Raw genomic sequence first — 16062 nt, 5'->3', positions numbered from 1 at the left:
GCCACCCCTAAACAAAAGAGATTCCTAGCAAAGCACGTACCTGTTTATGATTAATTGGCTTTGAAGATTTAAAATATACTATACAATTTTAAAATAGTTATGTACTCCTGTACATTACGCACACAAATAAAACAATATGTAAGGGACAAATATTCTAACAGCAAAAGGTTGTTAAAAACAAAATCTAACAAGAAGTGACCCTACATCATCATGATTGAAGTTGTAGTGCTTTACCCAACTACATATAATTAACACACACATGAAGCAAAGAAAGATTATTATATTCGGGCATCCCTGCATATGTATACATCTGCAACAGTACTAGAGATCAAGCCAAGCCACTCTAATTGATCGGGGGCGGGCAGAATGAATCCCTTTTCCAAATCCTCATCAACGGTTAAAGGCCATAATATTCTTGACAGTCACCCTATGAAGAAGACCACCATTAATTTGAAAAACACTTTCAGATTGGTGAAATCTTATGTTTCTTTCTACCACTGTGCATGGCTTCTTATGATCATTCTTTTCCAGTTTTCTATCCTCCAAGTCCTCCTCACCACTCGTGGTGGTCCTAGTCCTCCCCCGACACATGAGCAATATCCGCCCACCCATCTACAACAAGAACAACAGCAGCAGCCACGGGTCATTCAGCAGCCGGATCTTCCTCTTGATGATGATAAAATTCAACAAGAACAACAACAACCACAGGAAGAAGTTGTTGAGGACGGGAACAAACCAAAAGATGACGTTAGTCACCAGCTGGGTTCTCCTTCTGATCATGAAGATGGTGATAACAATACGAAACAAGTACCACTAGAACAAGCCATCGAAGGTCACCAGCTTGCTTCTCCTTCTGATCAAGATGATAACCATGAACAATGCAAATACGGAAAGGTTTACGCATACGACCTTCCTCCCATCTTTAACAAGGAACTAGTGATCAATTGTCACGATTTAGATCCTTGGAAATCCAAATGCCCTGCGGTCTCCAACAATGGATTTGGCCCAAACGCCGCTGCCACCCTGGCGGGAACTGTCCCTCAGGAGCTCGCCCCATCATGGTGGTGGACGGACATGTTCTCCGGTGAGATCATCTACCACACTCGGATGTCAAACTACAAGTGCAGAACCATGGAGCCAGAATCCGCTACGGCTTTCTACGTCCCCTTTTATGCTGGACTAGCGGTTTCCAAGTATCTATTCACCAACTACACAGCATCAGAGCGCGATTATCCCTGCGAGAGATTCCTCGAGTGGGTTAAGAAGCAACCTTACTGGAAGCGATCCAACGGCTCGGATCATTTTCTCGTGCTGGGGAGGATGACGTGGGATTTCAGACGGAAAACCGACGACGACTGGGGTACCAGATTTCTTCTCATGCCCTTGATGAAAAATATGTTACGGCTGACAGTTGAACGACACCGGTGGGACCCCCTGGAAATCAGCTATCCGTATCCTACGGGATTCCATCCCAGGTCCGCTCCTGAGATTGAGCAATGGCAGCAATTCGCGGGGAGTCGTAACCGGACGAGCCTATTCACGTTTGTAGGAGCAAAGCGTCGAAAGGTCAAGAACGACTTTAGGACTCTGCTATTGGATCATTGTCGCAACGAGGCGGACGCGTGCAAACTCGTGGACTGTGACAAGACCCCGTGCTCCGATGGCTCTTCTACGATTCTTGAAGCGTTGTTGCACTCGGACTTCTGCTTGCAGCCGAGGGGTGACTCGGATACCAGGAAGTCCACGTTCGACTGCATGTTGTCCGGTTCGATACCGGTGTTTTTCTGGGAAGGCAGTTTCCGGGGACAGCACGAGATGTTCTTGTCGGGCGAGCCGGAGAGCTATTCGGTGTTCATAGACCGGAAAGAGGTCAGAAATGGGACTTCAGTAAGAAGAGTGTTGGAGGGTTTTAGGAAGGAAGATATCAAGAGGATGAGGGACAAGGTAATTGAGCTTATTCCCAGGTTTGTGTATGCTTTTCCTAGCGAAGGGTTGGGGAATGATGCCAAAGATGCCTTCGACACAGCTGTTGAGGGAGTTCTACAAAAAATAGTCCAAAAAACCAAGCTTCATGGCGGAACAGTATATTAGGGACAATGAATGAAGCGTAGGGAATTTGACAGAGATTTCATTATCAGTTTTTGGTTTCGACGGGAGAATTGGATTTTCCTCTCTGGTACTAAGGACTTGGTGGGGTAGTTTGCTAGAAACGTCTTTCAGTTCAGTAGACATTCATTGATGCGCAGAGGATCAGAGATGAAACGTAAAAAGACGCTCAACTCCGCCGGTCTTCAACAGTCACCAACCGGAGTGCCATCTTGATTTGTTCAACTTTTTGATCTTTTTATTTTTGTTTTTTCTGTGTAGGAAATTACTTCTATCGTCATTCTACTGTCGTTTGCCCTGTCTCCTTGGTCTGCTGTGTTTTATCCTTTAGGATTATTAAGACTAAGGCGGAAAAGAGTTTAGAACAAGAGGATAGTAGTGGTACACCGAATGGAAAATGATAGAAAGCGTAGCCTGAAATATCTATTTGTATTTCAACGATCAGAACAATGTGGCAGACAATGGACGGCGAGTATACAGGACATCACAATCAATCACCTTTAAGCACCTTGTCATTTTCGCACCTCACCATTGTAATCACCTTCTAACACTTTTTTCTTTGGCTAATTATGCAAGACAACTTTGCGTCGTGAGAATAATAACAAACATTTGTCTTCTTAACTTAATAAAGCATAAATATGGTTAGGTGGTACAAGCTACAATATATAAAGCTTACTAATATGACACATTTATATTTCATAGTATTGAACAAATACTGCTCGAAGTCGAAGTCATGCATGGCGTGGCGGCTGAAGAGCTGGTAGTTCTCCTAGTCCGAGCTATGGTGTGGATGCGTCGTGGCGGCGGCGGCAATAGTGATGCCTTGGGTTTGTCAAAAGGAGGGGGGCCGGTGCGCACATGGACAATGGTGGATTTACACTGAGGCAATTGGCCGCCATGATTAAGTCGCAGAAACAATCAAAATGACCACAAGACTAATTTCATGAATTTGAAAATCCTTAGCGTGCAACATTTCGCGGTATCCTTGTATCATATGTACCCCATGTAGAATCTAAATTTAAGGTTTCAATAATAAATTACGTGTAGGGTTATAAATTCAAGGGATAGATTAATTATTCAAAATACATGTACAAGAGAAGAAATAAATAATACACGATAGTATTAATACTTCAAATAATAAAAGAAACACCAGATTTCTATTAGACTCTCTTGACAGTAGATTCTCTTGAGAACGTATTTCAACTGATGTCCTGTTTATAACTTTTTAGACTTGTAAAACAAGGAATTATTATGTAAGAGAAATTACCAAATAAAACATAAAATCATGCATTTCGCATTATTGTTTTTTACCATTTGAATTGTTTTTCACCTTTACGAATTATGTAAGGTTTTAAATTTTATTCCATAGACAAATTTGTTATAAATCTGAATTAAATCTTTTGCCCTCCTTTTGTCAAATTTCCTGGCCTTCTTATTTGACACCCTTCAATCCGTTAACCTACGCAATGCACAAATACATTTGTCAAACTTAATTAATCATCATTTTACCTACGCTCTTAAGTATATAATTTAATGAAAAGCCTTGATTTCTTCTAGCCCTCTACTTAATCTTTGTGAAGAGCTGATTGGTATAAATTCTCGGGAGCTAGTCCTACTCTGCAGCTCAGTACTTCTTCTTGAATTTTGCAGTTTCCCTCTCAATATCTCGTGTATATATGCTAATTAGTTTTGGGACAGAAACTTTCTTTGGGTCAGAGGTCAAAGACGTCAAAGACTTTGGAAAGGATGATGGTTTCTTTCTTTTATTTTGTGGCCGTTATACTTGCGATTTGGGTTTCATACTCCTCATTTAGGAAAAGTCTGAAGTAACGAGCGTTATGATAACGAAACTGTTTTTACCTGATATAACAGGTAAAAACACTTTTAGCGACCATTTGATTACCTGTTATACTGGTCATCTAAATAAAATAGTACCTAAAAATATGGTTAGTAAGTTTTACATTAAAAATAGTAAGTTAACTCAAGAAATTAGTAACTTTTATGTCTCAAAAAGTAAATTTGAAGAAATATGGAACTTACTTTTTTTTTGAAGTAGATAACTACTCTATATCTAAAACTTACTTTTTGGAGAGTAAGTTTAGTTCAAATAATAGTAAGTTTTTATAGACTAATAGTAAATATTGTTGATAGAATAGTAGATTTGGGTTAATCATCAAAACTTACTAGTTTATGGCATAAATTTACTATTTTACTTAAAGAAACTTATATGGAACAAGTATTAGGAAGTTTATTTGAAATAATGCTAAGATTTTTTATTAATAATTGAAACTTAGTATTATAGTTAGTAATTACTCGTAATGTAAATGTATGATACACAATTGTACGTATCATTTATAAATGTTATATGTTTTAAGCATTTTAAATAAACTATGAAAACTTTTTTTTTGCATATGACCTTATAAAATATGTAAGAATAATTTGTCATATTATAAATTTTGAATTATTTTTGAATTTGTAAAAGGTTAAAAAGTTTGGATGACAGTAAAAAAAAATCTTTTGAGTTATATATAGAATTGCACTTATCTATACATCACAATTTCCATATATGGACACCGATGAATATAATAAAATGGTCCACAATTTTCATATATTAATGCCTATGAATTTAATAAAATGGTAAAATCTTAATAAATTTATTTTATGGGTCACAAGTATAAAAATTAAAGTTGTATTAACATAGAATAATCTTTGAAAATTATAGTAAAATTACCCATATGTTAAGTTTTGTGACTTTCAAACATACTTTGTATCATTTACATTATGGATTTGTATCCATATGTTTTCTATCAAACTCTTTTTTTATTGGCAAATGGTAAGTAAATTATTATGAAAGGGCATTTTATAATAATCATAATTTTTAATAGATGAATTTTATGTAAATTGTTAAAATTATGAATTCACAAACGACTAAATCTGACTACTTTATGACATATATTAGTCTAAATGACTAAAAAATTACTGTAATCATGTACACGTTGATTGTTGAATTGAAATTTCTTTTATTACTAGTACAAGTTCTTCTAATCAAAGCAAAATAAAATCAAATATCTTTTCCTTTTGTATGCAATAGTTATGCTTAATAGAAAATTATTAAACCATTTTTACAGTACATAATTTCTCCTAAAATTTGTAACATTTACCATGACCTCTAACCTTGACATTGTTATTTAATTTACCTTCTAAATTTAATTTAATTTTCTTATATTAATTGTTATACTAAATTTATAATTTTTGTTATTATATTATTTCTCATTTTGTTTAGGCTTTTACTCTTATTATTTCTTGTGTCTCAGATGTAAATTTATTAAAACTTTATCATCTTATTATATTCATAGGTGTTAATTTATAAAAATTTTGATATATGAACAAGTAATATTCTATATATAACTAGGAAGATTTGTTGTTATTATTATCCAAACTTTCAAACTTTTCAAAAATTGAAAATAATTAAAAACTTATAATACGACAAAATTTTATTACATATTTTACGAGATTATGTGAAAAGTCAAACTTTTTTCCATAGTATTTTAAAATATGTAAATAAATTTTTTTAAATGTTAACTATAATCTTGTATTATACAGGTATATTATGAGTACTTACTAACTAAGGTACTAAAAATTAATCATTAATAAAACATCTTATCGTTATTTCAAATAAATTCCCTAACACTAGTTTGAAATATGTTTTAAAGTAAAATAGTACATGTGTCTCATAAATCAGTAAATTTTGATTATTAATCAATTTTACCATGTTATCAGTAAGAATTACTATTTATGTATTAAAACTTACTATTACATGAATTAAACACACTATAAAAAGTAAGTTTGGGATATAAAGTAGTAATTTATTTATTTAAAAAGTAAGTTTAATATTTATTCCAATTTACATTTTGAAGTATAAAAGTTACTAATTTATTACTGTTAACTTACTATTTTAGATGGAAAACTTACTTTCTTATTTTTAAGTGTTATCCTATTTAGGTGGATAGGCCTATCAAATAATCAAATGGCCGCTAAAAGTAAATAAAAAATAAATCAAAAATGGTCATATAAGTGTTATCCTATTTATGTTTCAAAAAGTAAATCGAAATAAAAATGAAAGTTACTTTTTTTAAAAATTAAATTACTACTCTACATTCGAAACTTAGTTTTGTGGGGAGTAAGTTTAGTTCAAGTAATAGTAAGTTTTTATAGATTAATAGTAAATCTTGTTGAAAGAATAATAATTTGGTTAATCATCAAAACTTACTAGTTTGTGGCATAAATTTACTATATTACTTAAAGAAACTTATATGAAACAAGTATTAAGAAGTTTATTTAAACTAGTGCTAAGATTTTTTTATTAATGGTTGAAACTTAATATTATAGTTAGTAGTTGTTGGTAACATAAATGTATAATAATGATTGTATGTTTCATTCATAAATGTTTTGCGTTTTAAGCATTTTAATAAATGTATGCATCATTTATAAATGTTATGTGTTTTAATAAATTTATTTTCTAGGTCACAAGTATAAAAGGTAAAGTGATCGTATCTAATGTAGCGTAATCTTTTAAAATTATAGTAAATTTACCCATATATTAAGTTTCGTGAGTTTCAAATATATTTCGTATCATTCACAATATGGATTTACATGCACATTTTTTATGAAACTTGCTTTTAATTGGCAAATAGTATGTAAATTATTATAAAATGTCATTTTATGATAATCATAATTTTTATAGGTGAATGGAATAGGTGCAAGATCTTGATACTGTACTACAACACAAATTTGGGGATAAGTACAAGTTTCAGGCATCGTCATTTGAATTTGACGAATCTCCTAACATTCCTAAACAACCGAATGGGTAACTTTCATTAATGACGTTTTAAAGCCTAAAAAACCGTGTGCTGAGTATTGTATAACATGAGTATTTGAGTTGCTTTTCGAGTTCTGCTCATCAAGTAAGCCAGTCCAATTTGAAGTAAACAGCAAAATCTACATGCACAAGACATTTGATATGAAATTGGTATTTCAAAATAGGAGAAAACGGCTCATTTTGAGCATCAGAATGAATCTAACTTTTAATAATTGATACTTACGCATCAAAATTAAGCTGGCAGGACACTAGATATAGCTATCTAAGCATGACAAGATTACATGGCCAAGAACTGAATTTAGAGCACAAAGACTTTGGCTTCAGAAATCTGAAGCAATCAAAAGGCTAGTAACTTGATTTGAGAATTTGATCACCAGCATCAAGGGCTCTGATATCACTATCAAAAGCTTCAGTTTGGATTGACATTTCTGGTTTACAAACCCAAGAGCACTTGGATGCTAACAATATCTGAAATTTGATCACCAAACTTTTTTCCAAGCAAGCTGAAATTATTCACATTAAAACAAGTAAACACCAGAAATTGCAAACTAAGGAGATTATGTTCAGATTTACAATCAAAACGCATTAAACTACCTTCGAAGAAACTTAAATCATCCTAAAAGCTTTGAGCAAAGACGTGCAAAAACATTTGTACTCTCTCAAGAATAAAATTCCTTAATGGTCTTGGCTGAAATCTGGTTCATTCACTACAAAACCATCACAAGATTTGTATTAAAAAAAGGCCACAACAACACATAATCATAGCAAATAAATAACATAAAACTTAGGCGTGAAGAAGGAAAAATGTACCTGAATACTTTTCATCTCCTAACAAGCTAGTGTTTTGTACATGACTTTGGATTAATGAAGGATTGCATGCCCACATTAATGCCCATACAAATGCAAATAGAGCACCATTATATTTCATGCCTTCACACAAAAATAAATAAAAGCAAGCTATACATTACCTGACCAGGAGGAATGATCTGAAACCAATTACTATCCATTAATTCTGTATGGCATCCATGCTGTGAATCTGATTGCAATAGGCCATCGGATGATCCTATCAGATTCAAATTTACATTCTCAACATTATTGGGTGCCCCAACATGATCATAATTGTGAGTTTCATATGCATCTGTGCACACTTTAGTACATTTTCGTCTATCATGTCCAAATGACCTGCGGGAAAAAAATTGCCAAGCACAATCCATAAACAATAAGATTGAATTTATAAAGGCGTATATGAAGTGTACATATATAACTAACATTTTTGGCCTTCTAACATAAAGCCAATGAGTGGATGAAATTTAGCATTGCTCATTCATATCTGGTTTTGCAAAGCTATTCTAACCGTAGAATAAGTCAATTTTAAGAGTAGGTGATTACTTGCAATTTTTGCATCGTCTTCGCTTTCGCTTGTGAGTGGACTGTTTTGCCTTTTGTCCCTTTGTAGCAACAACAATTGGACCAAGAGAAAGTATGGACCAAAGTGGAAACCTTTGCCTGGGAATTCAATCGTATCGTTGGAATTGAGAACTAAATAAGAAGAAGACAGATGACTTTAAAGAGATAGGTGATACCCGAAAGTGTTTCAGGAACCCAAAACCGTTTTCAGCAACCCAAAATCATTTTTAGAAACCCGGTGATTTTTTCACTTAAATATGTAAATTTTTTACTTTTAGTATTAGTAAGTTTAGTTTAAACATAAGTAAATTTTGTCAAATAATAAGTAAATTAAATTACTCAAAGTGTAAATTTCTATTTCTGACTAAAACTTATCTTTCAGGCATATACTTACTAGTTTGAATTAAAAACTTACTTATCTTCTCGACTTGGCAACCCGTTTCTTTTCTAGGTATTTTATGATTAGAACTCCATTCTCTCTATATTACAAACCATCATCAAACTAATTGAAAACCTCAATTCTCATATAAACCATTCATCTGAATTTTGTTCCAATCAACCCATTCAACAGATTTATGTTCCAGTCTAATCGTTATGATATAGCAATGGCATTAACAAGCTATTTTGACTCTCCCGGTAAGGGTTTACGTATTAGTAATTTTTTAGGAGGAAGATGAGTTATTCACATGTCCAAAATATCGAAACAACCAGCATAATCTAATCCTTAGTTCAATGAAAGTCACAAATTTGCGGGTAGGTAGATTAGATTATGTTGAATGCCTTTGGCTCTTTACAATGAAATTCAAAATTTTTTCTCATGACAGAGCAAAGACGGTGATATAATTGATTGTGTCTATATGTATCAACAACCAGCATTTGACAATCCTTTGCTCAAAGACCACTGGATTCCGCAGGTTTGCCCCATGCAACACCATTCAAAAGAAAAATAAACAAAAAAATGCAAAAATATGAAGTATGTATAACACCATAATTGATTGATGGTCGGAAACTGTTCTATGAATTTTCTCTCCTTTCCTGACTGAAGAAGAGGGAAGATGTGATTCTACAAAATCTACATGTATCATAGGATGGTAATAAGAATTGCTTCTGCAACACAGATTTACAAGAGTAATAATGGCCAAATTTCCGTGGCATTGCAGACGTTACAATGGAGTAAAAAATTCAAGAGGCTGATAATAAATTTCCATAGAAACAACAGATTCGCAACAATGATTCTAGATCAGTTCAGTTCAATAACATATGCTCCATCAAGCGTATCAACTTAGAATTCCAAAACGGGAGAAACCTCTCTTGCCTGAAGAATTCAAGTTATAAAGCTCATGTTGAGTTACTAATATATTACTAATTCTCACCCGCACAGAGTAGCAATCACAACATACAAATTTCTCTTTGACATTTCACCAAACATCTTATATGCATTCACAAATTAATCACATTTAACTTAAACGCCTGGTCTCAAGTCCTTTCCTAGATGTTTCACATGGCTATTAAACATATTTTACCCGTAGACAATCAAAACTACAACCATTTCCTAGATGTTTCAACGGACATTTTCGGCCCCAAAATTGCAATAAAATCTTCAAATTCTCAGCCTTGATTTCCCAAGAAAATCTTGACAAATAAAACAAATGAAATATAAATAAATTACAGCAATATAATCAAACGATTTCAAGAGAACATGATGATCTAACCTCGTCACTGCTATTTTTCATATGCTCTTTGGCTGGCTACCACCGTCGCTAACCCTTTTGTTGTGTTTGCATATGGCAGCACTCAAACCCAACCGAACGATGAGAAAGGATAGAAGCAAAGTGTGAACTAAAGATGAAAATTTTGAAGTGAGAAGATTTATTCAATTGTAACAAAGAGAAAGTGTGGATCAAAGTGGAAACCTTTGCTTGGGAATTCAATCGTATCATTGGAACTGGGAACTGAATAAGAAGAAGGTAGATAACTTTAAAGAGAAAGGTGATACCCAAAACCGTTTTCAGGAACCCAAAACCGTTTTTTTACTTAAATATGTACATTTTTTACTTTCAGTATTGGTAAGTTTAATTTAAACATAAGTAAATTTTGTCAAATAATAAGTAAATTAAATTACTCAAAGTGTAAATTTCTATTTCTGACTAAATCTTATCTTTCAGGCATATACTTACTAGTTTTAATTAAAAACTTACTAAATTTAATATTAATTATTTTAATATAATATTTAAAAAGTCACTAAAAGATTTAATCTGTCACTAAAGGTAATAGAAACCTATAATAGCAGGTTTCCCTAATATCGTTACCATAACTATAGGCACTGTAGCACTGTCCCCTCATTTAAGCCACGTGGAGCACTAAATCTAAAATTTTATAGCATCCGTATATACCTTGCCTATGCTAACTGAATTCATAAACTAGTGTCAACAAACAATCTGAACAATGCAAAATTTTTTCGTTTCTCGCCTACAGACGCTGCCAATTTGATTAATCAACATTTCTCCTAAACGTGATGGTAGAGGGAAAATTTTGCTTGCTGAAGAAAACGAGAGAAAAGAGAATCGAAGCCAAAATGGGCACACAAGGCTTACTTTGCCAAATTGTTTAATCTATTGTGTATCGTATGGTACTATGCTAGCAGTGTTTTAGGATAATATCAGAAATTTCCCTTGAGATTTCCGATAATTTCAAGGAGCTCCCCTAAGATTTGCATAATTACAATTACCCCCTTGCTTTCACTATTTAAGTAACAAAACATAAGAAAGAATTATGAATGTCCTAAAAAATCCCTTGTGTTAATTATTTTTCTAGTCATATATTTCCCCAACAAATTCACCACCTCTTTTGCTTCCCAAAACTAACGAAATCATTAGATCATCAAGTCTATTCTACAATCCCTCTCCATCAGCATCACTACTGGCTCCACAACCATCAAATTGGCCTCTTTCCAAGTTTTCCTTCCTTGGAAAACTCAAAGGACTCCTTTCTTGAACACGGAAACTTGGAAAAAGCCACTGCTTTTCTCCCTGGTCCACTTCTCCCTAATAATACTTGTTGCTTCCTATAACTATCCAAGCTGCAAGGATTGATTGATAATCCTCTTACTTCTCATCTCATGCAACAAAAATCTTCATGAATTCATGCCTAACCTCTTGCCCTTTCTTCACCCTAGCCCTCTTTTCCTGCCTGGATTTCCATTCTAGTTTTCTTTTCTTTTTGCTTATTATCTATGCCTCACCAATTAAAGATTCTGTCAATAAAATACTATAAACCATAAATCAATGGCACTACATATGAAATTGGGTGTGTATAGAAATAAATCACAAATTTTAGTATATTCTAGGGTTAGGTGCTTGGCAAAAAATAAGGTATAGGTGCTTAATGAATAAGAAATAAAGGGATAGAAAGGAAGAGGAAAGTTAGGGGGTGAACTTTGGTGGGGAAAAATTGGAGGCAACGAACCAAAAGAAAGGAGAGGGAGTTGCTTTAAATTGTTCCGTTGGCTTTAGCCTTTGTTTTACTTTCCAGTGATGTATATAATTGTTGCTTTAGTCATTTTATTTAATGAAGAGAGTTAACTGTAATTATAAAAACCTCAAAGGAGCTCCTTGAAATTGTCAAAACGACTTCCAAGGGAGGTTTCTTAAATTATCCTAGTATTTTATTTACCTTTGTTTTTTTCTTAATCTCACAACATTAATTGTCTACGCTATTCAAAGTCAACTGCGAGGGTTGGCTCCAAGTCCGGCACATGCACGTTAGCTAACCAGCGATGGGGAGCTAAGTAGCTAACTAGTTGTACAATTTCTTTTGTTGCTTCCCCCTGCTCTGACAACAGAGTGCGGTTCAAGTTCAATACCCCATCAACCTATCATAACTCATAAACTTCTTCGGAATCCACTGTGTTAGTTCAACGTATAAGTAAATGTACAAGTGAAAGCCACACTCTGTCTCTTTGACAGACCAGATTGAAAAAAGTCACTGCAAGTGCAAGAATACATTGGAGAATGGAAGAACCGCTGCTTGGAGATATGGTACAGAGGAAAAGGGTGGTTCCAAGATGGGATTTATTTCTCCAAGAATTGAAGATGTTTGGCAGCATAGCATAGCCCTTGGTGGTGGTGACAGCTTCACAGCACTTCTCCCGGATTGCATCGATGATCATGGTTGGACATTTTGGTGAAGACTCCTTCTCTGGCACATCAATTGCTACTTACCTTACCGATGTCACCGGCTTCACTCTCCTTGTAATATCTTCTTTCCTTATGATATCTTCCAGAGCTATCGGTTTCTGTAGCAATATTAGTAATCTTTTAAAGTAATCCTGTATTAATGCAGCGTCGTTTGTTAGTTTTTTCTGATGTTTTTCATAAAGATATTACTCGTAAAGGCTTGTTTTGAATTTGAATTAGAATGCGTAGGCATTTGTCCAGGAGGCTAGTAGATTATAAGCTTAATTTAGTGGTTCTGTTGTAATGCTAAATCTGATGAGATTATTAACAGCTTTTGGTAAAATGATTTTAAGCAGGTACCCTTTGCACCTGGATCCCACCATTGATGTAGCTAAATTGTGGTTCCCTTGTCTATGATTTCCTTATAACTCGCAATCTTTCACATGAGATTAGAAGCAACCATGCAATTGTCACAATTAAATTATTGCACAACTCTACATTATGAAATTGTGATTTTTGCGCAAATCGTATCAGAGCTAATCCAACAGTCGATTGATTTCCACGCAGTTTGGAATGGCTAGTGCATTGGAATCTCTCTGTGGCCAAGCTGGTGGAGCAGGGCTTTACCAAGCTGGTGGAGCAGGGCTTTACCACAAGCTAGGGATGAATACTTATGGTGCCATCATATCTCTAATCATGGTCTGCATACCAATATCACTACTGTGGCTCTTATTGGACAAACTACTGATCTTCACTGGTCAAAACCATTTGATTTCAGCCGAAGCTAGCGGATATGCATTTTGGCTCATTCCTGCATTATTTCCTTATGCTGTTCTCCAAGCGCTGATTCGCTACTTGCAGACTCAGAATTTGATCCTCCCACTGGTCTTAAGTTCAGTTGCAGCACTATGTTTCCATTTGCCTGTTTGTTGGGCTTTCGTGTTCTACTTGAAACTGGGGAATACTGGAGCTGCCTTGGCACTTGGGTTATCCTATTGGTTTAATGTCATATTGCTTGTTTTATATGTGAAAAGACCCGTATTTCTTTCTCAACAGATGCTTTCTTAAGCATGGGAGAGTTCATCAAAGTTGCTATCCCTTCAGCGGTCACGGTATGGTAACTCTCTGGATCCTTCTTCCCAGGAGCAGAAATTGTTCCTGATTTTACATCATCTTTTATGGATTATAATACTATCATGATGATTACAGTCTTGAATGGTGGAAGTTTGAAGTACTGGCTTTACCTTCTGGACTTATGTCAAATGTCCCATTTGAAGCTACAGTGATTTCGATATGGTATTTTTCCGCATTTTAGAAGTACATTTATCCTATATTTAGTTAGTATTGAAGCTCCAGTTTTTTCGATACTAATGCTTAGTTCTCCTTCCAATGATCCAACAGCCACTCGATTACTTCGTTGCATTACTATGTAGCGTACTCTCTTTGTTGTGCTGCTGCAAGGTTTGCCTTGATTCCCTCCAGCTCTAATTTTAGTTCTGTATACAGAGTTATTGCCCCCAGAAAAAGAATACATCGACCCAACTCTTTTGTTTTCGTAGCACTCGAGTTTCAAATGAACTGGGAGCTAAGAATCCAGAGGCAGCTCGAGTTGCTGTCTGGGTAGCGATTGCATTTTCGATTGCAGAAGTGAGCATTGCAGCAACAAGTCTCCTCTGCCGCCGTCATTTTCTGGGATATGCATTAAGCGATGCGAAGGAAGTAGTCAAGGAGCTCACTCCGCTGGTGTGTCTTTTGGTTGTCATAGATGGCGTTCAAGGAGCACTTTCTGGTTTGCCTTGTCTTGTTTCTTTTATGTTAAGGTTTGATCAATAATCAAGCACACAACCTGATAGTTTCTCTGTCGATTCAGGAATTGCAAGAGGAAGGAAGTGGGTGGCAGCATTTAGGGGCAAATGTCAACGTTGGGGTATATCATTCCAGTGGCCATAGTGCTGGGTTTTGTCCTCCAGTTTAAAGGAATTGGCCTCCAGTTTCATTTGTTAGGCTTGTTCACATTCCTTAGAAATAATGGGTGTTTTGAAGTATTGGAATGTTACTGCCATTATCGACGTGTTAAAGCTTGTTCAAAGCATGTAAGTATTCATCGTGAAAAATGGACATGCAGAATTTTTAAAAGAAAATGAGGGCAGGAACTAGACAAATTTGATGGCATATTGAATTGAATGAATAAAACTGTAAAAGTGTAACAAAAAGGTAAAGATTGGCAACAAATATTATCGAGTCAAACCACTTTACTATCTTCTTTTTTTTTTTTTTTTAAATCTGTCCTCGTTCCTTTTTATATGTAGACTTCACAATCGATCCACCACTCAACCAAACTGAGTACTTCATATGCCTGCAAGTTAAAAAAAAAATCCGATAAAGATAGATTTAAATAGATATTTTAATACCTGAATTCTTCTCTCTCTCTCTCTTCACATACTTTCCACTCAAAAGTATATTTAAATAGAAATTTTAACATCTGAGCTCTACCACCTCTCCTTATATCCTTTTCACTCTAATCGTCAGGTACATGATTCGAATCCTGAATCTATCAGTGAAATGAACTCTAAGTGCTCTGCTCTTGCTATTGGGTGCCCAACTATCAAATACATAATTCGAATTCTGAATCTAACAGTAGAGAGAATGCTAAAGCCTTCCTCTAACCATTAGGCCCATCCCAATCGTTGACTAACCATATACACTTGCTAAACTATTGTGTTATTTTGTGGGAAAAACGTATCTTATATTTTGCTAAACGAATTTTTTAGTCATTTACTTTTAAAATGTTAATTTTGCGTCCCTTACAAATTCAAGCTAACAAAATTTAGTTTTGGACGAGTTTATATTTGCCTATACCTTCTGCAATTCATTTTACAGAAAGAGTTGCCACATTTGGCCAGCCATGGCAGTACCAAAGAGATAATTCCACTAAGACAAATGGATGTAACTTTTGCGGTCGTTAATAGTAGTGTGTTTACTTCCCCCTCCCTTTCTCTAGACGTTTTCTAGAGCATTTTTCTTTTTTTTTTTTCCCCTCATCTGTCGAGTAAACCAATATGTTGTTAACTGCGGATGTCATTGGTCATGATCTACAGTTAAGTGATCAATACGTCCTTTATTCAAAAAGGAAATCCAAGAATAATGCAAAAAGTTTTGAGTACATTTGGCTGAAGCTTCCTTTTTAGGGACCAAGGATACGAAAGCCTTTATTTTTTTATTTTTTAAAATTCTTGGTTAGCCAATTAAAATAGGTACTTAAAATGCCCAAGTGCCATTTTCTTTTTTCTTTTTATTTCCTTATCTTTTCAAAGCATTCCCTCTTGATTGAAGTGTTGAATATACATTCGATACTTAAGCTAGCTTAACAGGGTCCTCGCTGGGGAAAAAAGTACAGTAAAACAGAGGGAAGAAATATTCATGTCAAACGTTTTTGTTGTTAGTGTTGATATGAGTGGTACACTAAGTACCAAAACTCTGATTTCACAAAGTTGA

At 34.7% G+C, this 16062-nt stretch overlaps 1 protein-coding gene, 2 long non-coding RNA genes and 1 pseudogene across 3 annotated transcripts; 2 read left to right on the top strand and 2 right to left on the bottom strand.

The window, feature by feature from the left end:
* The first annotated feature begins 102 nt into the window (after positions 1-102).
* Positions 103-2600, top strand: LOC113751559 (xyloglucan galactosyltransferase XLT2-like). Its single transcript, XM_027295613.1, has one exon. The coding sequence runs from the start codon at positions 367-369 to the stop codon at positions 2089-2091; it is 1725 nt and encodes a 574-aa protein (XP_027151414.1). The 5' UTR covers positions 103-366; the 3' UTR covers positions 2092-2600.
* Positions 2601-7173: 4573 nt separating this feature from the next.
* Positions 7174-7940, bottom strand: LOC113751565. Its single transcript, XR_003464842.1, has 3 exons — positions 7796-7940; positions 7580-7692; positions 7174-7488 (listed from the first exon to the last, which is right to left on the bottom strand). It is a non-coding gene; the product is annotated as an uncharacterized LOC113751565 (long non-coding RNA).
* A 75-nt stretch (positions 7941-8015) lies between these two features.
* Positions 8016-10276, bottom strand: LOC113751564. Its single transcript, XR_003464841.1, has 3 exons — positions 10105-10276; positions 8375-8491; positions 8016-8167 (listed from the first exon to the last, which is right to left on the bottom strand). It is a non-coding gene; the product is annotated as an uncharacterized LOC113751564 (long non-coding RNA).
* Positions 10277-12402: 2126 nt separating this feature from the next.
* LOC113752838 lies at positions 12403-15240 on the top strand (annotated as a pseudogene).
* The last annotated feature ends 822 nt before the right edge of the window (positions 15241-16062 follow it).

This window comes from Coffea eugenioides, chromosome 11 (genome assembly GCF_003713205.1).
Source record: "Coffea eugenioides isolate CCC68of chromosome 11, Ceug_1.0, whole genome shotgun sequence".
Taxonomy (NCBI): Eukaryota; Viridiplantae; Streptophyta; class Magnoliopsida; order Gentianales; family Rubiaceae; genus Coffea; species Coffea eugenioides.
This window is presented reverse-complemented; position numbering and strand designations above follow the sequence as displayed.

Bases quoted from the DNA above. Each gene is read 5' to 3' on its own strand.
- LOC113751559 (XM_027295613.1), top strand. From the start codon at position 367: ATGAATCCCTTTTCCAAATCCTCATCAACGGTTAAAGGCCATAATATT.